Source organism: Amblyomma americanum, chromosome 1 (assembly GCF_052857255.1).
Source record: "Amblyomma americanum isolate KBUSLIRL-KWMA chromosome 1, ASM5285725v1, whole genome shotgun sequence".
NCBI lineage: Eukaryota > Metazoa > Arthropoda > Arachnida > Ixodida > Ixodidae > Amblyomma > Amblyomma americanum.
Window position 1 is genome coordinate 64,077,604 of NC_135497.1, and position 27,156 is coordinate 64,104,759.

At 45.8% G+C, this 27,156-nt stretch overlaps 1 protein-coding gene and 1 long non-coding RNA gene across 8 annotated transcripts in view; one reads left to right on the forward strand and one right to left on the reverse strand.

Annotated features, from left to right (window-relative positions):
* Nucleotides 1-661: 661 nt before the first annotated feature.
* The window catches only part of LOC144112919 (uncharacterized), a 58,337-nt gene continuing 31,842 nt past the window's right edge, over nucleotides 662-27,156 (forward strand). For 2 of the 5 annotated variants that reach the window (XR_013310553.1, XR_013310552.1), the window contains exons 1-2: nucleotides 662-861; nucleotides 4,715-4,907. Coding sequence is in view for 1 of the 5 variants with exons in the window: in XM_077645745.1 (XP_077501871.1) it covers nucleotides 1,037-1,201; nucleotides 4,715-4,858 (309 nt within the window). In the remaining 4 variants the exon portion in view is untranslated. Of the gene's footprint in view, nucleotides 862-948; nucleotides 1,202-4,714; nucleotides 4,908-8,627; nucleotides 9,853-27,156 lie in introns of those variants that run through there. The other 3 variants (XR_013310551.1, XR_013310550.1, XM_077645745.1) reach the window with 2 other exon arrangements.
* Nucleotides 16,967-20,695, reverse strand: LOC144112895 (uncharacterized). 3 transcript variants are annotated; one of them, XR_013310523.1, is made up of 3 exons: nucleotides 20,634-20,679; nucleotides 20,081-20,236; nucleotides 16,967-17,405 (listed from the first exon to the last, which is right to left on the reverse strand). It is a non-coding gene; the product is annotated as an uncharacterized LOC144112895 (long non-coding RNA). The 3 variants fall into 3 exon arrangements; XR_013310522.1 differs by having other exon boundaries at nucleotides 16,968-17,405; nucleotides 20,081-20,233; nucleotides 20,634-20,695; XR_013310524.1 differs by having other exon boundaries at nucleotides 16,975-17,405; nucleotides 20,112-20,233; nucleotides 20,634-20,695.

The window sequence follows — 27,156 nt, forward strand, 5'->3', positions numbered from 1 at the left end:
GGTTATTGTGCTCGGCTCCTGACCCGAAAGACGCGGGTTCGATCCCGCGGCGGCTCTCATTTCGATGGAGGCGTTAATGCTAGAGGCCCGTGTACTGTCTGATGGCAGTACACGCTATGGAACCGAAACCAATCTTGTTTCGGTTACGAGAGAGCATTTGATTCAAGAAAGAGTATCTAGACCTACGGTGTACATATGTAGCTTGTAAATTTCTGCTTGAAATACTTTTGCCTGGCAGATCTGCCGCTGCCGTGATGCAGGCGCTGTCGCGACTCGGACAGGAAAAAAAATGATGCCGGTTTTAGGAATAACATTTTCACGCATCAAAATTGAGACTCAAGTTGGTGCAGCTGTAGGTCAACGCGCTTCGATCACAAAAAAAAAAGTTGAAGTTGCCTTCCGAGTGCATTCTTTGCAGAGTTTCGGTTTTGATTTTACGGTTTGCAGTTTTGTCTAAAATCTGTACTTTCGTTATTTTTGCTGTCAGCTTTCATTGTTTTTATGGTGCTATTGTGGTGTCATTTCTTAATAATTCTGAGCCATGTTTCCAGCGCATTTTGTATCAGTTGCAGAAAAAGTTCATTTCGTAGGTAGCGTTGTAGCGCCATCTGCCTGGGACGGCCTGCCCATCGACATCAGCATCATCCTTCGTGCCGCGGGTCGTTTGTATCTGTGGCTGGATTGGGGCTGTTCTTGCGTTTGTTGTAACACTAAGTGCATTTTTAAGCGCAAGCAAAAAGTTATGCTGCAGTGTTCAAGTATGACACGTTGGAGCAAGTTCAGGTGAGCTCTCCGTGCTGCGCGGCTACCTACACGGCCTTCGTCAGTACTGTACTAATTTTTGGGAAAACAGCAGTTGAGGTACCATATGGTCACTTTTCTTTTCGGAGGCTTTTACTGCTGCGTAATCCTACCGGACAGGGTCGAGTTCATACCGCGTAAATGTATGTACCACCAGCAGCAAAAGTTATTGGGGTGCGTGTTCTCGGGGAAGAAAAGTTATTGTGGGGCTTCCTCGCGACCTAGTGCTTTAAAAATGCTACCAGCGTGTGGCGAATGCAAGTCCCCTCGTTCAGACACTTCGAGCGATTGGCTTACGTGGCGCTTGGCTACTGTGCCGGAGTTCCCGGGTTCGAACCCGACTGCGGCGGCCGCGTTATCGAAGGAAGCCAAACGCAAAGGCGCCCGTGTGCTGTGCGATGTGAGTACACGTTAAACATCCCTTGGTGGTCGAAATTATTCCGGAGCCGTACACTACGGCACATCTTTCTTCTCTCAGTCCCTCCTTTACCCCTTCCCTTACGGCACGGTTCAGTTGTCCGACAAGATGCGAGACAGATACTGCGCCATTTCTTTTCTCCAAAAACCAATCTTCTTCTTCTTCCCCGTACACTCCCACCTCGTAAATTTTGCCTGCCGATAGTACCTCCGTGTGACGCGATTCGAAATTGATCACTTCAGGCCTGACCTGTTCAATTAAGCGAGTTCACACAGTTAATTTTCTTTGAAATACTGAGCGCAGTGTGCGAGCTCAGCCACTGTGACCCTGTATAGTAAACGGGTACCGCACAAGGGAGGGGGAGAATGGTAGGGTTTTAACGTAGTTAAACCGAGTATATGTGTGAAAGCACGTGTTTAGCCTGGTTGTCTCATGGTTTTGCTTTGCTAGGTCGTCGGCAGTTCTGGCGACGAGACTAGTTCTAGAGTAGTTGTTGATGGAAGACGACGACATGCAATGCACAGCACGAGCGTGTGTTGCAGTTTAACGCGAACCGGGGTCGTCTGCGGCAGCAGCATGGTGCTCTCGTGCACAGGCCAGCGAAATTGATCTGCTCGCGCCTTCGCGGGTTCGAATCCCAGTCCCGGCAATATTTATTTTATTATGTTTGCCAAGGTCATCCTCAAGGTCAAGCTTCACACTAACTCTGTAAGCCAGTTAGACCTCATGAAGTAGTACTTTCACACTAAAATATTAGCCCTCCTGAGCCGAAATGACAGTGACAACGTTTACAATTGCTGTACAGTTGATGCCTTCATAACCGTATAAAGACACTCCATAAGCACATTTCTGACCAGTCCAGCTCGATTCAGCACCTCAAATGAGTGTGAACGCGGCTACCAGTTTAGTTTGACATAACTAGTGTTAACAGAGGTCATCAACATGCTTCAGCAAAGCATCTGTATTTGATAGCCTCTTCTCTCTCTTTTTTTTCTTACTGTAAGTGTTGTTCACCACCACTGCCTGCTCATAATGACAACAGGTTAACATGTCTTGTATTTGGCAACAGCATGGCAAGACAGCATAATACATTTGTAGCGAAGTCTGCCAAACAAGTTGTGGTACTATGTATTGCTGAACTTGGCATCACCGTATGCTGATATTGTGAAATAACATTGAGTGGCAGTTAAGTCTTGGTGCGTTTTTCTCAGATCTATCTGCTGTAGGTCAATGTTTGGGCACATGAGTGCAAAACAGATTTGTTGAAAATACTTTTCATGAAAACAGTTACTTATGGTACTGAGTACTATGTAACAAGAAAGTATCTGCTGAGACTATGTTCAACTTTTAAAAAATGTCTGAACAGTGAAAAGTAAATCATTCATAGTGTCGTGGCACAGGGGTTCACTCGAACCCAGGCTCCGTTGGGTAGCGGGTCCGAGCCTTCGGGTTGAAGAAATATGGAACTTCAAGCTTGGGAAAACGAAAAACAAACGGGTTTACTGGCACTTTTCAAGAAACTTGATTACATAATTTAGAAGGAAACAAAGAGCAAACAGTCAAGAATTAAAAGTTCATAGCGTCGAGCAACTGGGTGAGCCTTGTCGTCAGGGCCCAGAGCAATCGTTCGTACTCAGGACACTCGTTAAATACACTGAGGCTCCGCCGCTTTCACCACACGATTCACAGATCGGAAGAGTCGCCGCACATAGCACGCTGAGCCCTGTAGGAATGGGCAAGGAGGATACGGAGGTCCGTTGCTACTTCGTCCTTGGGAATGCGCTTCTGCCCACTTCCTTTCGTCATCTTGTCCATCGTTGGTCGCGTCTCACGGTCCGACATAGGGGAGCATGCGTGGGAGATTCCACGGGTAGTTTCCCCGAGACATCTTTTTTTTCTTTTTCGTAAGGTCAACGAGGGGTCAAACAACGTGCCCCCAGCAGGGTTGTAAAATTGAGAATAAGAAAAGGAGCATTACAAAAAAACCTGTGTTTGCTTATAAGAACAGATAACAGTGTCCCCAAAAATATCTGGGAGGAATGTATGCAAAAGGACGTAGCAAACATGTTTGAAGTTATCTGCCAGCATCTCGCCTCCCCCCCCCCCTTTCCAGAAAAAAAAAAACTTGAAGCATGTTATGAGTAATACAAGAATGGGTACAAGTGTTTAAGTTCATTCTAAATATAGATTTTTTAAAGTATTTGCAAGATACCAAGTTATCATGAGAAGTACTGATTATAGAATATTCAATCTGCGGTAGAAGCACCAAAAGATATTGACAGAAGAACTAGGGGGCTGTGCTGATCCTGTGCCATTGTCTTGTGGTGCTGCTGTTGCCATGGTATACCAACAACTCACCAGTGTACGGTTCTCCTCTGTTGTATGTTAACTATGTGCTTGTTTGACACAGAGTATTCCATGGCCACTTTTGTTAAATCCTATCATCCAGAAATCTTTAGTCACAGTCTTGATCTTGTGCTGCACTGCTATCTTCTGTTTTGTCAGCCTCAAAGGTTTGCAGAATGTGGCTGTGTAGGAAAAACTTCATTGGTGTGCTGGTGCCTTGTGTACCAATTCCCTGGCATTATGCCAGTGAATGGAGCGTGCATGTTCCCTCATGATTGCCTTGGAAATGTTGCTATGGGTTATGGCGCATGTATATGGGTTTTTCTGCGCACCCAAATTTCGTTGACTTTTGTCAGGATCATACATGTCAGAAGGGCTGGTAGTTATTATATCGGAGCAGTGTGAATGTGAAAAAACAGTGCAGTGGGTAAATGAAAACTAAAAAGACTGGTACGATGTAAAGCTGCTCAAACCGCTCACCAGTTCTTGAAAAAGTGAACATATCACCTCTAAATTAAAGCTTCTGTTTGGGCGAGTTGGTAATGATCCATTTGCTTCAGTGGTTGTGTTGCATGTCTTCCTTTCATGTGTCCTGTCTTCCCGCACTCTTTAACAATGACATCACTACTACGCTTCACAGTTTTTTACCTAATGTGTTTGTCTTGGGTGGCTTCCAAAAATTGCTCAAGCTTGCAGATCTGCAATGTCAACAGGCCGGCATATCAAGGTCCACAGAATGTTAAATTATAGAATAACTTGGACGGTGATCTGCGTGCATTGCTAAATAATCAATTTCAAAAAGAACTGCCTAACTATGTTATTGACATTGTTGTAATCAAAAGCTGTGTAGCCCACCCCTGTTACGCCTCTAAAAGAAGAGACAGCAGTGTGTGTAAATAAATAAAAAAATACTCGAATGCTTCCTTCCCAAAAAATTGATGCCATGCAATGACACCATTTTTTAGACATCAACTGATAATCCTTATCGCATGCTTTGTAGCATTTCCACCCTTTGTAGTGTTTCCAGCAGTCAGCCTGTCTGTAAAGGTGTTTTTTGTTATTGTTTCGGCGATGTAGGTGCCGAATGGGCTCGGCAGCACTGCAACGATGTCCACGTACGCTCACCTGCGTCGCCTTTTTGTCGTGCAGGTGCTGGCGCTCGTGCCTTTCAGTCCGCCGGCTGGTGCTTGTGCTGACGCGAGCTGGGCCATCGGCAACACCCTCCTGCCGGTACCATCGCCATATCATCCGTGGAGCAACAACGCCTGGTTGTGCATCCCGGCCGGACCCTAGTCGGCTGGATCACTAGGATCGACCCAGTGCCATCTACGCCCTCCCTCAAGTAGGCCTACCTTGGAATACTGCCCAAACGCCAGCTTTGGTTCCTGTCTGAGTACAGCGCATGTGCCACTCTACCCACCCAACCTCCCCCCAACGATGATAGCCAGCATGTCTACGTCACCGCAGCGTCCACACTACTTAAGGACAGCACCAACGCCGAACGCGCTTAATGGGCTCGGCAGCACTGCAACGATGTCCACGTACGCTCACCTGCGTCGCCTTTTTGTCATCTAGGCAAACTATGAACACTCATTATTTGCGCGGCGTACCCGTTATGCGGCATTGCTAGTGCTGCCGAGCCCTCAGTGTTGTGTCGCGACTGCCTTTGAATGCCTCGGTGTCATCCGCCAACTGCTGATTTTGGCGGGTGATGTTGAATTAAACCCCGGTCCCAACACCCGCGGTGCTGCTCCGCAAGATTCTTCCGACATAATGGAAGCTTTGAATGAACTTCAATCTGGACAGGCATCTTTGCTGGCCGAAATGAAAACAATTCGCAGCACGTTAACCCAAAATGACAAAGCGCTAGGTGAAAAAAGAAGCAGACTATCTAAAATTGAAAAAGATTGCGAATCATTTGGCGCCATAAAGGATGATATAAGCGAAGTTCGGGAGCTTGCGGAGCAAAATGCAGGTGAAATATCGAACATTATGTCTAAGCTGGCCGACTGTGAAGACAGGGCACGCCGATCCAATTTGTTGTTTTTTTGGCTTAAAAGACACTAACCAAGAAACCTGGGCTGAATCTGAAAAGATTGTCACTGAAGTATGCAAAGAAAAACTAGACGTCACAATCAACCCAACAGACATTGAAAGAGCTCACAGACTGGGAAAGTTTGATGCTAACAAAATCAGGCCGATTATTGTTAATTTTGCTCACTATAAAACAAAAGAAAAAATTCTTTCTTGTGCTAGCAAACTAAAGGACAGTGGCTATAGTGTTTCTGAGGACTACTCTAAAACTACTCTCTTGGCAAGGAAGCAGCTACTTGCATTTGGAAAATCGCTAACCGAAAAATACAAACTCCGGTATAATAAGCTCATCATTGGTACCACTACGTACACTTATGACCATGTTACAAACAAAGTCGTTCCCCGCACTCCATAGCTACCCAATGGCCCTTCCGAAAAGACTAAGCTCCGCCCCTTGACCATTCTTTACACTAACATCCGCAGCCTTCCACCTAAGCTTGACACCCTCGCCAGTCTCGTACGCACGACGGAGAGCAACATAATTGTACTAACCGAAACATGGCTAAATTCGTCCACAGGAGACTCCGAGATACTTTCCGTGTTTCCAGATTTCAATTTCTTTCGACGTGACAGGATAAACAGGCGAGGAGGTGTACTAATCGGTGCTCATCAGTCATGTCGTTGTTCCGAGATTAATCTTGCATCCCCTCTAGAATTGCTTTTCATTCAATGCCATGCTTCGTTCCCTCCAGTTATCATCGGCGTTTGCTATCGACCACCTGATCTAACAGATTCCTTTGTGGCTCACTTCCATGAAACACTCCGCGTCATAACTACGTCACATCAGCACATTCCCATTCTTCTTTATGGTGACTTTAATTTTCCCGATATTCCCTGGTCTGACCTCCCTGCCATTACATCCAAAGATAACATCGAAAGTGACTTTGTTAACACGTGCCTAACCTTCGGCTTGTCCCAGCTCGTATCTAACCCTACCAGGCAAACTGATCATTCTTCTAATATTCTTGACCTTGTATTCACTTCCCACCCAGATAACGTGTCACTTCTGCTTCATTTACCTGGGTTTAGTGACCACTCCATAATACTAAGCACATTTTCCTTCAAACTGCCATACCTGAAAAAGCAAAAAAAGACACTAACCTTATATGACAAAGGGAACTACACAGCCATGAACGCAGAACTGTCCGACTTTTGGGCGTGGCTGGTCCTTGACTTCTCAAGCCGGTCTATTGAAACTAACTGGTCTCTCTTCAAACACAAAATGCATCAACTGATTGATAAGCACATCCCTACTATCACCATCACAGAAAAATCATCGTCACCGTGGTTTAATAACGAACTGAAGCACCTCAACAACAAAAAGAAAAGACTTTTTCGAACAGCCAAACGCCTGAATAGCGCTTGCACGTGGAAAAGGTATCAGTCTACGGAAAAAATATTCCAATCTTTAGCAAGCCAAACCAAACGTTCCTTTTTTTCATCTCTTTTACCGTCTATGCTGCGCACCAATCCTAACAAGTTTTAGAAAACTATTAACCCTACACGCCACAAACCTCTAACATTACACAAAGATGGTAACATTCTCATACCGGAACAAGAAGTCTGTAGCACTCTTAACTCCTTTTTTTTTTTGCTCAGTTTTTACTAAAGAACCTGAAGGCAAATTACCATACTTCCCTGTCTTCGATCACCCTGTTATGCTAGACATTCTGTTCGATACCAGTGGAATTATGATACTAATCGAATCATTGAAAGTGCCCTCTTCATCTGGTATTGATGGCTTAAACTCTAAAGTTCTAAAAAATACTAAGAACTTTGTTAGTGTCATCTTATGCCACCTTTTTCAACAGTCTCTAACATCAGGTGTGCTGCCACAAGACTGGAAAATAGGTAAGATCGTCCCAGTCCCCAAAAAAGGTTCATCTTTTTCTTGTAAAAACTACCGCCCTATTTCCCTCACAAGCATTTGTTCAAAACTGATTGAACATGTTATTTATTCTCACATCATTAAATTCCTAGTCTCAGTAAACTTTTTTCACCCTAAACAACATGGTTTCTTAAAAGGACTTTCCTGTGATTCCCAACTAGCCCTTTTCATCAATGACCTTAGTTCGCATCTTGACTTAAATATCCCTCTTGACGCGCTGTTTCTTGACTTTGAAAAAGCCTTCGATAAAGTACCGCACAAAAGATTACTACTAAAACTCTCGCGTCTAAACCTTAATCATTTAGTGATGAACTGGCTTCAAAACTTTTTGACTAACAGAGAACAATTCGTCTACGCTAACAAATCGTCGTCCCCTCGTTCTCCGGTTACTTCAGGTGTTCCTCAAGGCACAGTGCTCGGACCCTTGCTTTTTCTCATTTACATTAATGATCTTCCTTCCAACGTTACCTCTAACATCCGGCTATTTGCAGATGATTGCGTAATTTACTGCCCGATTTCTACAAGCACCGACTCCGACACCCTTCAACAAGATTTAACCCGAACTGAAACCTGGTGCAAGCCGTGGTTAATGTCCCTTAATATTGCTAAAACATGTATGATTTCCTTCCATCGCGGGCAATCCCACATTCCCTCTAGATATGTTTTTTTTTGGTTCGGAAGTGCGTTCCGTTCTTACCTGTAAGCATTTAGGCATTACTTTAACTCATACCCTAACATGGTCTTCACATATAAAGAACATCGCTAATGAGGCTAACCGCACCCTTGGCTTCCTACGTCGAAATCTTCGTTTTGCTACCCCTTCCATTAATTTATTAGCTTACCAAACTTTCGTCGGACCTAAATTAGAATTCGCTTCAGCAGTATGGGACCCTCATCAGTCGAACCTCTCGCTAACACTTGAAAAAATACAAAATCGCGCTATCCGCTTTATTTACTGTGATTATTCATATTATACTAGTGTGTCTTCTCTAAAATCTAGAGCCTCTTTGTCTAGTCTTGAAACAAGAAGAAAAATATCTCGATTATGCTTGTTCCATAAGTTTTATCATTCATCTTTAGGAGCATCGATCATATCAGCAGCACATCATCTGTCCAGCCGCATTCACCACAGCAAGACAGTGTACCCTCCCCCTGCAAGAACCGCATCTCATTTGCGATCTTTTTTTGTCAAATCATCTCGGGACTGGAACGATCTGCCGCCGGAAGCCATACACCTTACCAACCCCACCAAATTCAAGAAAAAGATTGAGGCCATCATCTTGTAGTCTGTCATGCCCATCCCTCATGTAATGCCCCATATCTGGGGTCTTTAAGGTAATAAATAAATAAATAGATTAAACCAAGGCGCAGTGTTAGTGCATGAATCAGTCAATAAGAACAGCATGTTTATCAACGTGTACTGTACGCGTTAAGTGGCATATGAACCAAGTCACTCACACATGGATAATCTAGTCCGCAGAAAATGTTGCTTATTTCGCACGAAACGCGACCACAGAATGGAAAAAGCCAATTCAGCAGCGAGAAGAGGTAATTGATGTGTTGTGGATGTGAAAAATGAGATCCAGGCATGGGGACAGAATGCCGAAAAGAAACTCCGGACCATAATCAGCTCGGCATTCTTTCCGGCTTTCCGCAGCAGCGCCTCGCGGAAAGTCAACTTCACGCGACTGCATGTTCCCTTTAACAGTGTACCATACTGTACAGAAAACTAACATCCGTAACGGTGTGACGCTGCATGTGACCGAGGGTGTGGTTTGACTGCCAATTTATGAGGACTGGAAGGAATACATCACTCATCTGACATCCGCACTGTGCAGAAAGTTGTGTGGACTCTTGTGCAGCTCCATAGCCGCCGTGGTGGCTGAGTGGTTACGGCGCTCGGCTGCTGGCCCGAAAGACGCGGGTTCAATCCCGGCCGCGGCGGTCGAATTTCGATGGAGGCGAAATTCTAGAGGCCCGTGTACTGTGCGATGTCAGTGCACGTTATAGAACCCCAGGTGGTCGAAATTTCCGGAGCCCTTCACTACGGCGTCTCTCATAGCCTGAGTCGCTTTTGGACGTTAAACCCCCATAATACCATCTTGTGCAGCTCCTGACCGCAGCGGTGGCCAAGTGGTTGAGCATCCGCCTCGGATGCGGGAGGTGCGGGGTTCGATCCCCAGTGCCGCCGGGTACCCACCGGTGATACAATGGGTACAAGCTTTCCCCTGGTCTGGTGCTCGGCTTATTTAGGGTGAAATGCTTGGAAAACGGGTCCTTGACCCCACCTTGAGAAAAAGAAAAATACCTTGTGTCATGGCACTCTTTGGCCTTAAATGCCCTTGCGCCATAAAAATCCATAATCATAATCATAATCTTGTGCAGCTCCTTAACTTATGTTTCAAACAGAAAACTCGCAGTGCCTTGGTGTGAAGTACCTTGTAGGAAATGGCTTGTTTGATGAGAAGGGGCCTGGTCTTGCAGCGTTAGTAATCGTAATTTTTATTTTTGGTTAAGTACATAGACAGTGAATACAGGGGAAAGGATGATGCACTACTGCTGCTGCTTGCCATTTACTGTTCGCACTCTTGCACAGACTTATGCAGTAAAGAGTTCTGGCACTGTGAATGAATAAGAATCATCATCATGACGACATGTTTCTGTAGTAAAATGTTGGCCGGAGTAGATGTGCAGTTTTCTCTTTTCAGACTATGAATTATTTCTGTTCAGACAATTTCTCGGGTTATCAGATATGCTTCTTCTCGTTACAATATGTCAAAGATATGTTGGCATCTGCATACTCTGCAATGAAAGCTGAGGAAACCACCATTCTCTGACTTTTACATTTTTGCAATGCTTATAAAAACAATCATTTAAATGTACCCCAGTCTGCCGTTAAAGAAACTGTACCTAAGACAGTGGGATCCAATGTACAATGAATCCTGTGCACTGAAAAAGTCTGATGTTATGTTTTTTTTTTCGCATTCTATTCGTGCAAGAAATGGTTGGCCTAGTCATCTGGCACAACGATTGCAGCTCATTTGGCACAGAAAACAACCACTTTGACATTAAATCGCTGTCCGATTTTCTCTTGGCTATATACATATATGGCAGTTTGGTTGCGCTGAAGAGCAATGAGGAGACAGTGCTTTTATTAAAGGACTGCTTCAATACAATTCATTCCACCGTAAACTTGCCAAGACAGCTATCATGAAGACATCTCTTCAATGTCATGTTCACACCATGTTGGCATCAGGTCCTTAAAGGACGCACACTTAGCAGAAGCACAGTACCTTAACTACGTTTTGGCCAATGTTGCTGAAGGGTTATGGGGGTTAACGTCCCAAAGCGACTCAGGCTATGAGGGACGCCGTAGCGAAGGGCTCTGGAAATTTCAACCACCTGGGGTTCTCTAACGTGCACTGACATCGCACAGTACAAGGGCCTCTAGAATTTCGCCGCCATGGCCGGGATCGAGCCCGCGTCTTTCGGGTCAGCAGCCAAGCGCCATAACCACTGAGCCACCGCAGCGGATGTTGCTGAAGGCTTCATGGTATAGTCTCCAGGGCATTTCAGCTGTTGCATACCTTGAAAATCAAGCAGCAAACTAATGTCAGTGTTTTTTTTCTGCACAGCACTAGCTGTATTACTTTGTAGGGTGAGAGCAACCACTTCTGGGAAAAAAGTGTACAAAGAAATATGTAAGGAAAAAATTCCACTGTACATTATTCGGTGTATTAGACCATGCTGTCATCGGGCAGGTGTTCAGAAAAGCACACTGGGGTACATATTTTTTCCGCTCCTCACGCCATAGTTTCACCTGAGGCTGCAGGATGTGAAAATAAATAAATTTTCAAATGACCACCTCCATAAGCATTTCAACAATGTAAAGAAAAGAATGGAAGCTTCGTCAACCTTTGTTGCGCCAACCTGCGCGTGCAAAGAGAACAAAGCCACTCAAAAAATAATGAAAACAAAGCTGTTCACTTGCAGTGTGATGACCACTCTGGAAAAAAAAAGCACACAAGAAAAACAGTTGCGGTGAAAATTAAGCGGTATTTGGTCTTGAGATATGACTGCGGTTAAGCGCAGAGGAACTGAGCTTAACAGCAGTTGAAAGCTCTAAATTTACAAGTATAAGCAGCAAGAACAATTTAATTTAGTCCAACCAGTGAGGAATGAAACAGAAATTAAACTTTGGGAGTTAGGCAGGTCCAACACTTGACCTCAGCTTTGATGCACAGACTCTAGCATCGATACTGCCAGATTCGGGAATAGCTCAACTCAGCAGTGCAGTGTCTGTCATTGTGCAGACATCCTGCACAAGAATTGGAATTTCGTTATGGAACATGCAAATGGTGCTAACATGAACACAGAACCATATGCAAACAGATAGGCGAACCAGGGAACCTAAAACTCCAGTACAAAAGGTGCAAACGCACACAGAAACCTGGAAGGATTCTGCATAGCCAACAAAGCCCACATATACATTGGCTCACCATCGATGTCACAGAGCAGCCAAGAAATCGCATTCCTCACAGGGAGGTCACAGGCAAATGAATGTGCTCATCAATGACCTGCTCCTCATGAGTCTTCAGGAATGCCTGCAGCTGATGCAGTAGACCAGGAAGTGATGAACAACTGGTGAACAAGCAAGGCGTCTGCAGGGCCACTGTGGATACAACAGCAAACAGAATCGGACACCCAGTGCGAATCCTGCCATCATGTCTCTGACGGCCTGTGAGGCACTTCGCACCGCAGTACAACTTTTGCGACCGGGAAAATGTTCAAGTTTCTAAGATTATAATTTGAAATTCACTGCTTGTTGTTATGCAGAAAAGCATACTGTAATCCCAGTGTATATATATGAATAAATGTCTTTTTTTTATTTTTCTTCCCAATTTGTTATGGACAGTTTTGACGGGGGACGAAAGTACCATATTAACGAGGCATGCCTCTATAACCATGCAGTATTCGAAAAACACCACCTGGTTTCGCATGATATGCATGGCCTTCCTAAGGAACGTCCCCCATCCCTGCTATGACAAAAAAATACAGAAATGGTAGGGCAGTAAGTTGAGCACACAGAAAAGGTATTATGCAAAACATTCTGAAGTAAACAGCAACCAGCCAAACAAGCTTCAGTGTTCATTTTGAGAGTCCTTTCAATGTTCCTGTTATGAGGAAGCCCACTAACTTTGCATGCATCTTCTAATGTGGCTGTATCAAAAGACGAACAGCATGATAAACACTGCCACTATAGTGGGAGCGATGCATAGGGAGACTCTTTGGATACCAATGATGGCAGGGGAGTCACCTTTATCTCGGCCATGGAAGAACAGATGTGGTAACTTGCAGACAGTGGCTACATACAGAGTGCTACAATGTGGCGTTTCTGGGGTGCACCCATGGCAATAAACAGTCTCACAGTAAAGTATTCCTGCATCATAGTCAGCTGCTGAAGTGTCAAGCAAGAGTGATTTCTGCATATTTCCAACCAGTCTGCTGGCACTTAGTGATTGCCAAATGGCCACTATTTCAAACAACATTTCTCGTCATGTGCCACTCTGTGTCAAAAAGAGGTGGCACCTTGCCCATTTTCAAAGTTCACTCGCACTTGACAAGCAACTGCGAGAACCAGTCAGAAAGTCAATGCAGCAAGCAATACGGCACTTGATGTAAACATTAGGATTTCAAGTCAGCATGATTGTCCGGCAGTCTGTCCCACATTTCCATTTAAGAAGGGACGCAACTTTCAACAAAATTGAGTTTATTTCTAGAGTATTTACATTAAAGTTTTTGAGCAATTTAAAAATAATTTTATAACAGCTCATCAAATGTCACTGTTTTATGTGCAGAACATTATTTTCTGATATATATTTTTCTTAAAACCTGCAAAGCTAAGAAAATATGGCAGAAGGCTAGTTCAACATTCATTGTTCTTGCAGGGTGAAGTCATTCTTGTAATTCTTTTTGTTTTGCAAAGCTCAAATTTTCGTTTTGAATTTTTGAGATTCAGTGTTTGTTGACATATTAAAGTGAGAAGAAAATTTCATACAAGTAGTTTAAAATTCATAAATTTGAAAAAACGGTTGTCTAGACCTGCGCTGCGGTCCTAGGAGTGCAACGAAACAAGTGGTCCAGAAAGCATAAAACTGTTGGGGACAAGTATGCTCCGTAAGGCATGTATCTAGGCAGAAAACCTTAACAGAGAAAATTGCCCGTTTCTTGAATGTTTCGTCACTATTCACAGCCGCCGAGGTTCATGAAACAATTTTTTTTTACAGTACTTCCCAGTCGATTTCAAGAATTAAATTTGGGGACAGCAGAGTCATTCCACGCGAAAGGAGATGCACCAAATTCTTGGTATTGTAGATTTCGCTGAGAAAATTCATGGACGACCAGTCCCAACAGAAGTGTAGACACCTTCTTTCAAAGAAAAAAAAAATTTTCTCCATATATCATGCTCCAAAGTGTAAGACATCACCTTCATCTGGGCATTTTGCAAGAATTATTGCTCAGGAACCGGTCCTTGTCAGCAAAGTTTATCTCCGCATGTAGTCTGGTATTGAGATGCCCTGTCATGCCTCAAAAAATAAACTGGATGATGCCATTTTGGTTTAAAATGGAAGTGCTTAACAGGAGAAAACTTTGAAGATTTCCGCATTTTTAAAACTAAACTTGGAGTCTAAATTTAACCAAACTTTTTTGGAGTTTTGCCTGAAACCTTGATCTAGCATTGTTTGAATTAAACTTGAACCTTGCGTTGTTCTGTAATTTAAGAAAAAGTGCATAGATTTCTGCGGAAACGGCCACATTGAGGACCAGAAAACGCTATGTGGGCAACGGTGCTGGACAAAAAAATTAGCCAAATGGTCAACCCATTTAGTTTCGCATATTAAAAAAACTAGAAAAATATTTTTTGTTGCCGACAAATAAATTTTTATAAAGGAGTTCCAGCGATGTGGTGCCAGCACCTGTTACGGTCCGTCCGGTAAAACCCTGCTTTTATTTCCGGCCTTGCTAAACTCTAGCAATTGCCATTAGCATTGGACATATTGTGAGAAGATGGCGCAATGGAGCCATTTCAGTGTTTTCATTTATTCTTAAAGAATATGTTTGGGCGGAATACTCATGGTATACAGGGTGTGCCATGTTATTCCCTATAGATATGACCTAAACGCAGGATTTAAAAAGCCAATCTGAAAGTGTTATATGGATAAGCATTTATTATTTACATTGCACTTGACTGAGGCATCAGCCTAGCCGATTATTCAACTTCCAAAGCTGTGGTGTACAGCATATGCAATGTTTAATCAACCATTTGCATTGAATTAAATCGGACACCTTGTATATGCACAAAATATGAAGGGGAGACTGCATACTACAGCAAAAAAAAAGGGTTATAACATCATGTGGCCTGAATTACAAACAGCTGGGGATAAGAGTTAATGGAGAATACCTAAATAATCTGTGATTTGCTGATGTCATTGCCTTGCTGAGTCACTCATGAGATGAATTGCAAAGCATGATCAATGATTTAAACAGGCAGAGCAAAACGGTGGGTCTAAAAATTAACATGCAGAAAACCAAAGTAATGTTCAATAGCCTAGCAAGGGAACAGCAGTTCACAACTGGAAGCGAGATGCTGGAAGTGGTAAGGGAATATGTCTACTTAGGGCAGGCAGAAACTGTTGACCTGGATCTTGAGAGGGATATAACTAGAAGGATAAGAAGGGTGGAGCGCATATGGGAGGTTCTCTCAGATCATGAATAGCAGTTTACCAATATCCCTCAACAGAAAAGTGTACAACAGCTGTATCTTGCCGGTGCTCGCCTACAGGGCAGAAACGCGGAGGCTAACGAAAAGGGTTCAGCTTAAGTTAAGGACCACGCAGCGAGCCATGGAAAGAAAAATGTTAAGTGTAACATTATGAGACCGGAAGCGGGCAGAGTGGGCGAGGGAACAAACACGGGTTAATGACATCCTAGTCGAAATCAAGAGGAAGAAATGGGCTTGGGCAGGGCATGTAATGCGAAGGCAAGATAACCGTTGGTCCTTAAGGGTAACGGAGTGGATTCCAAGAGAAGGCAAGCGTAGCAGGGGACGGCAGAAAGTTAGGTGGGCGGATGAGATTAGGAAGTTTACGGGGATACGGTGGCTGCAGCTGGCAAAGGACAGGGTTAATGGGAGAGACATGGGAGAGGCCTTTGCCCTGCAGTTGGCGCAGTCATGCTGATGATGATAATGATGAAGATAGCGTGCTCATATATTTTTGTCGGCATTCTTGGTGATATGAAAGCCCCAGTTTTACCTCTTGCCTTTGCAAAGAACACTGTAACACTGTGTTTTCAAGGGCAGGGCAGCAGCCATGTTTCTTGCATTTGCTACAGTGCATTGCCAAATGGGCATACTCCCACACGGTAGGCGAATCTCTGCCTGTATTCCAATTTGTGTCCCTTTTGAAAACATCCCTTTCAGCGAAACCTAATTGGCCAAAATGCCAGAAGCAGATGTGCATCTACTTCCGCCATTTGGGGCAGTCAGGTGTCACCGAATGAAATTTTGAAAAAAGACAATGCGCAAAACTAACAACACAGGAGAAAGACAGACGAAACAAGTGCAACTCTGCAACTGTGTATTCACTTGAAAGCGAGTGAATAGATCAGCAAAAAGGCAAGACCAGGCTTCAACAAGCTGGCTATCCTACTCTGCTCAGTTGCCAAAGTGTTACTGAAAAAGGTTAAAAAAAGAAAAGTGTAATAACTGTGCAAAAAACGATGTTGCCAAACAGAAAACTAAACCTGTGATAATTCCTTATATTCATAAGATGGCACACAATCTGAAACATGTTGAGGCAAAGTTTAAAGTTCGTGTAGTTTTTCCACCCCCAAGAAGCTGTTCTCCTTGTGTGGCAAAATGGATTCAAACAAACCGAAACAAGCAGAATGCCAGAAAAAGCATGTGACGCCGTTTGTGAAATGTGCAGTGGGCGTAGTTTATCAGATCCCATTGACGTGTGGGAAATCTTACATTGACCAAACGGGCTGATGTATTAATGATAGCCTTGCTGACCATAATCACGCATTAAAGAACGGCACGGGTTCTTTCTTACCACATTACTTTAAATCCTGCAGTGAAAAAGAAGAAAAAATGCCAGGCGAAGCTGAAGAAAACAAAAATCTTAAGCAGGGGCAAAGATACTACAGCCCGTGAACTTATAGAGGCGTTCCACATCAACAAAGGCAAAGAAAAGAAAGTGTGTTTTTAGATATGTGCTGAGCCACATTTTTTTCTATAGCCATCTGTTACCTTTTTGTTTCTACTTGTGCGCATGTGTGGGTCCCTCTCTGCTCTTGCCTTTTTGTCTATATATTCACTTGCTTCAATAGGTGAATAAACAGTTGCACTTGTTTCGTCTGTCTTCCCCCCGCATTGTCTGTTTTCCACGTCTGTTTTCAAAACCATGCACCAACTTAGCCCTACAGAGAGTATTACCAAATGGGATGTTTTTGAATGAGCCGCAAGTTGGAATAAAGGGCCTTGTTGATGGCCCTGAGGCGCATTGTGTTTGCTTATGTGTTTTTTTGTGAACTCTTTCAGCTCTTAATCTTTTGCTCAACCTTGGGTACACTTTGGCAAGCTTATGAGAGGAGGTCTAAAATTTGTGGCCGTTAGTTGATGGAACGAAAGACAAAGGTTGTACCAAAAGAGTCTATTCATTCAAACATCTCTCAACATATTTGCCATTGATGTCAGTGTGTTTCTTGTGACAGGTTTATTTTTCCTAATATGCTTTGAAATTACTCCTTTGTAGCTTTTGCACTTCACTGTTCCGAGTGGCAGTGGTCTCATTTCTGGAAATAAACAGTGGTCCTAGATGAATCTTCATTCACAAAATGCTGTTGGAATTCAACAAATCAATAGGGGGGCCTGAGCCCATAGTGAAAATGGTACAGTATCCTTGTTCATTTTTGTTCTTTCAAGAATGCCGCCGTTGTCTTTGCACCATCTCCACATTTTTCTCATATTTATAGTCAGTATGTGTATTTGGAAAAGCACCATGAAGCAGTTATGCCTCTAGAACGACATAGGAATGCCACTCTAAGCTTGACAAGACAGAACATTCATGCAGCAAAATGTATTGCCAAAGTCCACAAAAATTTGGAGCTCCTCGCATAAATGGCACCAAAAACATAGGCTTACTCGTTACCTGCCTGCAGCTTTCTTGACGTGAGAAACATAATGCAGGTAAGGCATGGAACACACTCGCTTCCTCTCTTCATTGCTCTTCAAATGCTGTGTGTGTGTGTGTAGTTCTCATTTCTCCTTCTTCCTTTCTTGCTTTTTCACTGTTTTTTTTTCACAGGGCTATACCCACCAACCAAATCTTTGCTTGCATGTTTTCTTGTTTGAAACGATGCATTAGACATTAGTATATATGGATCACCCCATACACATCAGAGTCACTAAATAATTTACAATCGAATTTTCTCTTGATGCTGTTTTGATTCCAGCGGCTAGGAGGTGGGTGTGATATCAAGGGTTGGTGTACGTCACATGCGGCATAAAATAAACTGCAATATAACTGCTCCTTCTTTGTTTTCATTAACTGCAATGCTAAAACAAGGCTGTCTCAAGAGCTAGAATGACTACAAATGAAGAAGCAGTGACCTATACTGACCTTTGATGTCATAGCCATTGTCTGGTTGTCTAAACCGAAACAGCATGAGAAAATAAATTGAATTTTAAATCACATAACAGTCGTAGCTAAATGCCATGCGGTGATCCATGCATTCTAATATCTTATGCTTCACTACAGAGAAGACAAGATGCAACTAAAATCGGGTGTCATTTTCAAAAGTGAGTAACAGTATGATATTCACTGTGGTCTCCCTTTATTATTGTTTAACCATGTTCACAATACATCAACCTTTTCATGCAGTGCAGATGATAGTAACTGCATGAAGCTTATCTATTTAATAAGGTACACTACTTGTGCAATGTATGAAAGAACTCGGACCGGCACCTACAAAATGTGCCAACTTTCTTCTGTCATGAGCATGTTTGCGATTCGTAACGGTGAGAGAAAGCTGAGCTAGCAGCACAAGCGGCCACTTCAGCAAGAATGAAACAATTATAGACCTCAGTGACACCACGCCTGGCCTCATCTTTTTTTGAGATGCATATAATTTCGTATATGTAGAATTGCAAGGGAAATTAGCAGAGCTCAAAACGGGACGAAGCCTTTGCAAGTTTGTCCAGCGTTACACTATGCGTATGACCCTTTTAATTGTTGAGAACTGGAAGTAATTTCCTCACTAAATTCCCTTGAGATGATAAATTCATGCATTTACATTTCGAGCACTCTATCTCGAGTCAACATACACTGAAGCTGGGTGCAACACTAATGAGGTGTATAATTCAGTGTTTGGCGTTCAGAAGCTTTGTACACCACAGCTCTCTGGAATATGAAATTGCACATATGAACATATGAAAGATCTGTTTTAAACTTTGTACACCACAGCTCTCTGGAATATGAAATTGCACATGTGAGCATATGAAAGATCTGTTTTTAGATGGACCAGCTTATTATTAGTCATTATACAACCTCACTTACACAGCTTTACACTCGATATCTAAAAGCAATCTTTGTGCAACGCACAGTTATGAGCAGGTTTTATTGCTTTCTCAGTGCATAGCAATCGTGAACTTCATGTATAAGTAATTTTAAAGTGCTCTGAAAAATTTCAGCCCCCAAATGAATGCCGCATAACTACACACAACATAAGCTTCAGTTATCACTGGGCAACCAACTGACCTTACAGGGGAAGCCGCCGCAGTGGCTCACTGGTTATGGTGCTCGGCTGCTGACCCGAAAGACGTGGGTTCGATCTTGGCCACGGCGGTCGCATTTTGATGGAGGCAAAATATGCTAGAGACCCGTGTACTGTGTGATGTCAGTACACATAAAGGAACCCCAGGTATTCAAAATTATCTGGAGGCCTCTATTACAGCACCCCTCATAGCTAAAGCCGGTTTGGGATGTTAAACCCCACAAATCAAGCAAAACTTAAAAGAACACTGAGGATAAATTAAAGTTGACCTGCTTTTCGTTAGACTATGATATCCTAATGTCAAAGGAACTGCTGTCACCAAAAACTGAGCTTTAATAAGACGGAAAACACCAAAAGGTGAACTACAGGTGTTGTCATCACCAGCTGATTTTGCAAGTAAACTGTGTGCGTAGGCGCCAAATTTTGGGCATGGATTGCAAAGGCTATGTTACACTGCCACTCACTTCAAAATGGTGGTAACCCGACCTTCTCGGTTCGGATATCATGAGTTTGACTCATGGAGCAGGGAAACTTTTAAATTCAAATTTCTCAGCCATAATTAGCATTTGCTGGAGAAACTTCAGCACATCCAAAAAAAGCCAGAAAATGCCAGGAGGTTCTAAAACATTTGCATGATTGAACAAGACGAAAATAGCCCAAGTTGTGGCAAAATTTCTAAGCAAAAACAGCATTACCTAGAATATTTACCAGTACCATTTACAGTACCTTCTTCTTCACAACTTCCTCAGTTCCCCTCTAAGAAGAAAGTCCACAGGGTAAACTGTTCTGTGGTCGTGGAAGAAGGGCGCAGCCATTGAAAGACCCCACTTCTCGCAAGAATTTCTGGACTGCTTCAAAAAAGTGAAAAACACATTTTCAGACGAGAGCATTGGATCAAATGGGCATTACCTTGAAGGAGATTAAATATGGGGCACCGGAAAATAATTACACAATTTTTTGATACAAAATCTCCCCTCATAAAACAAGATGTTTGGCTAATTTCAGCCATACATTTATTCACAGTATGAATGACGATTTTGAGACATAGGTGAGAGGATGCACAACAAAGGATGCATTAAAAAAAACGGTTACCTCCACATGATGTGGCCCACAAAATCGTAATTTGCGGATACATTGAATTAAGCTTCCCCAAGCGGCACTCTTTTACGCCATGTATTCTAGCAGTCTCTTAAGCACTAAAAAAAATGGATACATCCACATGATGTGGCCCACAAAATTATAATTTACACATGCCTTGAATTAAGCTTGTCCAAGCGGCACTCTTTTACGCCATGTATTCATGCAGTGTCTTGCGCCCAAAAAAAAAAACGGATACATCCACATGATGTGGCCCACAAAATCATAATTTACACATGCCTTGAATTAAGCTTGTCCAAGCGGCACTCTTTTACGCCATATATTCATGCAGTCTCTTACGCACTAAAAAAAAAAAGGATACATCCACATGATGTGGCCCACAAAATCATAATTTACACATGCCTTAAATTAACCTTGTTCAAGCGGCACTCTTTTACGCCATGTATTCATGCAGTCTCCGTGGTGCAAAATGCTGTTCATTCAGGTGAGTTCCTCAACTATAACAACTGCTATACAATGTTGAGCAAGTGGGAAAATAAATGTGAGGGTAAACTGTTACACTTCAAATATAAAAGGAATGTTGTTTTATTTTCCTGCATTTCAGAACTTTTCCGCAATGAAAATAAAAGGCAACAGCTGCGATGTCCTTGTGACAGCACAGTTGTCCCACATAAATTACTCACCTGCATTAAACTTATCCCATACTACCCATACGGCAGACATCGTTGCTTCACCGCCTCACCGGCGTTCAAATAAATTGCCTGCGTTATCGATGAAAACAATGAAAGCGAAGAAAATACCCATCTTGAATTAAGCTTTTGTAAACGGCACTCTGATAGTCACCGCAAGCGGCAGACATCGTTGCTGTCATTGAAAAGCACGAAAACCCAAAGGCGGCAGGGCGCCGCCATTTGCAATTACCGGCGTCGCGTCTATTTTCCACACTTGCCATGGCAACAGCTGCTCCGCGTGCGCGTTGGCGTAGGCAACCATGGCATGTACATAGTTGTCATGGCAAACAGCTGCTCCGCGCGCGCGTTGGCGTGGGCAACATTGAGCTTGTATGCAGCGGCAAGCAAACGGAAACACGGTCGAGTATGCCGTGTTGTATCTGCCACAATATGTTCTGGGTGGACAGTCCAGCCCGGAAACCAATCATGGTGAGTGGAAGGAGGTCCTCCTTGTCTACGTGGGTGTGAAGTATGTGTAGAATGATGTGCTCCATAACCTTCCCCAGGCAAGACGTGAGCGAGATGGGCCGGAGGTTTCCTAGCTCGAGTCGTTTGCCTGGTTTGGGTATGAAGATTACCTTGGCATGCTTCCAGCAGTCCGGAACGCGACCTTCATGCCAATTGTGGTTGAAAAGGTCCGGAAGAGCTTCGACTGAATGGTCGTCGAGGTTGCGTAGCATCTTGTTGGTGATGCGGTCGTCGTCGCCGGCGGCCCCGGTGGTGGTTCAGGGCGGCGCGGACTTCCGACGCCATGATGTCTCTTTCCATGCCTGGGTTCTTAGATCCTGTGTATTGCGAGGGGATGGGATGGGTATATCTGTGGAGATGTTGATGTATTTGTCTTTCAAGGTAACGAGGAGTTCCTCGTTGGTGCCTTGAAACGCGTGTATGGCGCTGTTTAGATTCTTGTGGGATGCAGACTTGGTGTGTATTGGATCAAGCAAGTGCTTGAGCAGAAACCAAGTGTTCTTGCATCCCAACTGCCCGTTGAGGCGGTCGCAAGTCTGGTGCCATTGCTCATGACTGAGTTTGGCAGAGTAGGCTTCGATCTCTCGTTCGAGGCGAGCGAGGCGAAGCTTGAGAGGACGGTTGTGTTTGCGTCTGAGCCAGCGAGCGTGGAGGCTGCGCTGGGCCTCCCACATGCGCATGAGTTTGGCGTCGGGGGTGAGGCCATCCTCCTCTTCGGTGGCCATGCAGGTGGCGTTAGCGGCGTCGCGGAGCAGTCTCTCTATGTGACGAGGTCGTTTATGGGGTCCTGCGGACACTGAGCTCGCACGTACCGGAAAACGTCCCAGTTGGTGTGTGCGACGGGGGCCCTTGCTGTCTGTGGAAGGTAGTGCTGAGAACATAATGATCGCTACCTATGTTCATACCGAAATTTTCCCAGCGCGCGTCTGGGATATTGCGGGCGAAAGTGAGGTCCGGACAGCTGTCTTGCGTGACGCTGTTGCCGAAACGGGTGGATCGTTCGGGGTCAAGGAGTAGCGTGGGATCCAGAGTCTGGGCTGTCTCCCAAACCTTGGCTCCTTTGCGACCACAGGCTTTGCGGGGGTAGCCCCACTCGGCGTGCGGTGCGTTAAAGTCGCCCATTATAAGTTGCATCTCGTTTCGCGCGGCTGCAAAGGCCTTGCGGAGGAGAGTGGCTACTTTAGTGCTCTTGTCACTGGGGGGATGTACACGTTTCAGATGTTGGTCACCTACAACCACCGGTTGGTTGTAGGTGACACAGCCGGTGAGATTGGTGTCAGTGTACGTTTCTTGGAACGCTATAATGTGGGGTGTGTATGGCTTAACCTGCAGGGTATGCTCCAAGGCCCTCCGCTTTGCCATGAAGCCCCTGCAGTTCCACTGCCATACCGTGATGGGCGCGCTAGCCGTCGCGTTTCGTGTAGGGTTCGGGGCGCTGCGGAGGCGCTATGGCGGTATTGATAATACCACCAGACCACGCGCGCGCGGCTGCACTCTCGGGCGCAGGACTCGGACCAGGCCACTGAGTGCGCGGGGGGGGGGGGGGGGGGGGTAGACCATTTGAGACAGATGGTGATGGTGTGAATATTGGCTGCCATGGCGGAACAGCCGTCAATGAGACGGTCAATAGTTGGGGTCAGCCGTTGGAGGGCGCCCTCTATTTTAGAGACACGAACGTCAAAGGCATCGAATTTGGCATCACTGTCGGAGGTGGAGGGTGGGGGAGCCTTGCGCTTAGTGCATTTGTGCTGGTCGGTGTCCATGTTGGAGTCATTGGTGTGATCGGGGTTGGGAACGCTAGCCATCTGCTGCGGCTGCGGTTTTTCGTGTGCCTGTGCCGACTCCAGGCTGTGAATTTTGGCATTGCCCTGTGCTAGCTGGAGCTGTATTTGTTTGACCATGCCTGCCAGTTCCTTTACCTGCGGGTTGGCCAGTCATTTGGCTTGGAGCTGGTGGAGGAGTCTTCCATCCGACTTGCTTGGCGGGCTTGCTCTCCGGCCTGGTCTGGGAGTTAGCCCGAGAATTCCGAGAGCGTGATGAGGAGCGGCTACGGCTCTTGTGGCTGCAGCTGCTGCTTCGCAGTGGCGCGAAAGAGTCACCTCTCGGGGGTCGTTGTTGGTTGCCGCGGCCTCCGGACTGGCGGCCATGTGGCAAGGTTCCGGGTCAGTGTCAGTATCCGTGGATGATTGGCATGATTTGGGCCGGTTGGTGGCCACGAAACGGTATTTGCAGCTCCTGCTGCCAGTGGGATGTGGGCCTTTGCACACGATGCACGTGGCTTGACAGGTGAGCGGTTGGCCTGCTGGTTGGGGCTCCTGTGGCCCAGCTTGCGACAGTTGAAACACGCCTCCGGGCGCCCCGTGTAAAAGAACACCTCGAAGGTAAAGCCTTAGTACCGCATGTATCGGGGAAGATTGGTGGTAGCGAAAGTGGCGACAAAGTGTCGTGTCTGGTCCATACGGCGCACAGCAACGATGGGGAGGTCGGTGTTGCGAGCCCGAAGCTAGGCGAGGATTTCAGCGTCGCTTTCATAGCTGTATAGGCCCGGTACAGGATCCCCCGCACGGAATTGTCCGGGGCTGGGGCATAGGCGGCGACCGGTACTGCTGTGGTGTCGATGGTGATGGTTTGGACCTTGGCGTAAGACATCACGGTCGGGCGTGCTGACTGACTGTGTTGTTAGTGGGGTGTATTCGGACCTGGTCGGCAGTGACTGCCAGGCGTTTGTCGACTTTGGCGGCTTCGCAGATGGCAACAGCCAGTCATATGCGGGGCCGACGGTGTGGAGGTTGAGTGTGCCCTGCGGGCGGGGGACTATCTTGAGGTCTTCCAAGGGCAGGCGGGGAAGCGGACGTTTCTTGGTCGGCGGTGGAGGGCGGCCGCGACGCCGCGGTTTCGGGATAGCAGGTGTCGAGGCTGTAGTCTGGGCTCCAGCAGGTTGTTGCTGAATCGGAGAGGGTCTTCGGTATCGGCGTTGCATCTCGAACGCCGTCCATGTGCCGTCGGATAATTCCGCGGCGGTAATGTCGGTGCCTTCCACAGTGTACGGCATAGTCGAGGCGTAGTTGGGCTCGGCGGGACGCGGCGTCGCCGCCGCAGCTGCTGGCGTGGCCAAACGAAATTGGTCGAAAATTCCGGAAATCTTGCCTACCTGGGTCTCAAAAACACAACACCGGGTCCGGAGCGGTAGTTGTACGTCCAGGGCAAAAAAAAAAGCTGAACGTAAGTGGCCCGGAACACGGAATTTGGTCGGAGAAATACGGAACGCATGTGAGGTGCGCCCGTTTGCTCCGAGCGCTCACGGCGATCCAAGGGCATTGGCGGTCTCCTCTGCCTCCTCGGGCGTAGAGCCCGACGGAAGTCGCTGAGTTAGGGAGTGAGGTAGGGTTTGATTGTAGGCAACTGCTACCGCTTCATGCGCTGTACATGCGGCGCCTACCCAAATGGCATCGTGGGCTTGCCCGTAATACTTAAGGAGGGTATTAGCGCGAGCTACGCGGCGAGGGATCTGATATTGGGGATGGGCGTTTCGAGGAAGGGGTTTCACAACGTGTGGTGTATGGATGCGTCAATCTATAGGGTTGACTGGTTAGCCAGTGTGTTGGTGCGAAGGGAGGAGAGTATGTGGCGGCCAGTGGCGCTCGTGGCAAGCCTAAGGTACTGTGTCTCAAGGTGCGCGTCAACTAGTTCTTGAATGGTGTTATGCATGCCTAGTGCAAGGGGTTTGGCTGTACTAGTGCTACGAGGTAGGTTTAGGGCTACCTTAGTCGCAAGGCGGATTCTGAACAGGTGTGGTGGAACCGCAGCTGTCTACGAGTGGTACTGTGGAGCAGCGTCTGTTTTTTAGAAGAGGCCTAGAGACCTGCCTTGAATCAAACCTCTTGGTTTCAGCTTACGGAACCCCCTTCGTCCTTTTGTGCTGAGCTCGTTGCAGTTCAAGAAGCACTCTGCTCCGTGGCCGACATAACTATGCTCCCTGCGGCCCGCGTTGTCATCCGCACTGACGCCCTTCAAGTTGTCCGGTTGCTACGACGTGTTAGCCGCTGTCCAACGATATGTCAGGACATCCACCGACTCGCGGCACGCATCCTGCAGCCAGTACGTATTGAGTGGGTCCCACGGGATCTGCTGACCTATCAAAGCCCGGCATAATTAGCGACCCGCCTTGCGAATACAAACTCATCGCCGCCTCGGCTCCTTCATTTGGACAATTTTACCCTCCTTTCATCAAGAAAGGAACTCCTCCGGCGCCGCACACGTGCTCTCATCCCTCCGTGTGCTTTAACCCTCCCCCGCGGTCTTACCCGTGCAGAGGAGGTTGGGCTTAGGATGATCCGGGTCGGGGTTGCCCTCACACCAGCCATCACTGGGAAGTGGCCTTAGTACCGACGAGGATTGTTTCCTCGGCCAGGGTGTCCGATATGTAAACACGAGGACATTGAGGCCGACATTCATCACTTACTGTGGGACTGCCCAGCTCACAAACATACAAGGAACCGGCACCTGATGGTAGCAGGTCTTTCACCAAGCAACCCTGCTTCATACATTGCCTGGACGTAGGGACCGTACCATCGTTCTCTACTGGACTTCATCAAATCAGCTAACCTTTTTCCATTCATTTAATCTCTACTACATCATCACACCTTGACCAATCATTGATGCCCTGGGGCAATAAATTTCGCTTTAAAAAAAAGAGCGTTAGCTACGGGAGTGTCGTGCTTACATAAGTGTGCTCTGCAAACGCGGAGAGGACCAAATCCAAACATCTGCGGATGTTCTTTTGTTTTTGTTTTCGGAAACATCCCTTCTAATTAAGGTCCTCTGGACTTTACTTCTAAGACACAAGCAGCGCCATCTACCTCATGGATATTGCACTACTATTGCTACAGGACCTCCTGCATGTTTGTAAACAAACGAGGTGGCGCTGCAGTCGCTAGCGAGCTCGTGGTAGGCAAAAGGTCGGGGAGTGGCGTCGCGGATAGGTGTTGAGCGCGGGTTTTCAAGGCTTGTAGGCGCGTTTCCAGTTTCTGCGAATCATAGCAATGGTCGATGCTTCCAACTTAGTAATTTGTTGAAGTACACGAGCTCGCGTCGGCCACGTGCGGCCTATAAAGAGAAAGAGGTTTCCACTGTATTGTATATATGGTTAGTAGTAAACATGTAGAAAGCGTTCCTGCCGTTTATTTATGCGCCAGGCATTGAATAAAACAAGTTTTGACACTCTGCACTAGCCGGAATGATTTTACTTCGGGACAATAGTGAGGGGAAGTGCTGGCCTTGTTTCGTCGGAGCAGACGTGCGCTCATCGTCTGCTGACATATGTACGCATCGCGCTGTGCGAAAAGTGGGGACAGCGTCGTCTCCCTGATCTCCTCTGTCTCGCTTAGCGCTGTTTTTAGCCGCATGACCACGCACCAGCCAGGCCGACTTGTCCTCTTGTTAAGCTGGTCGATTTGGTGAAAATTTTTGATTTC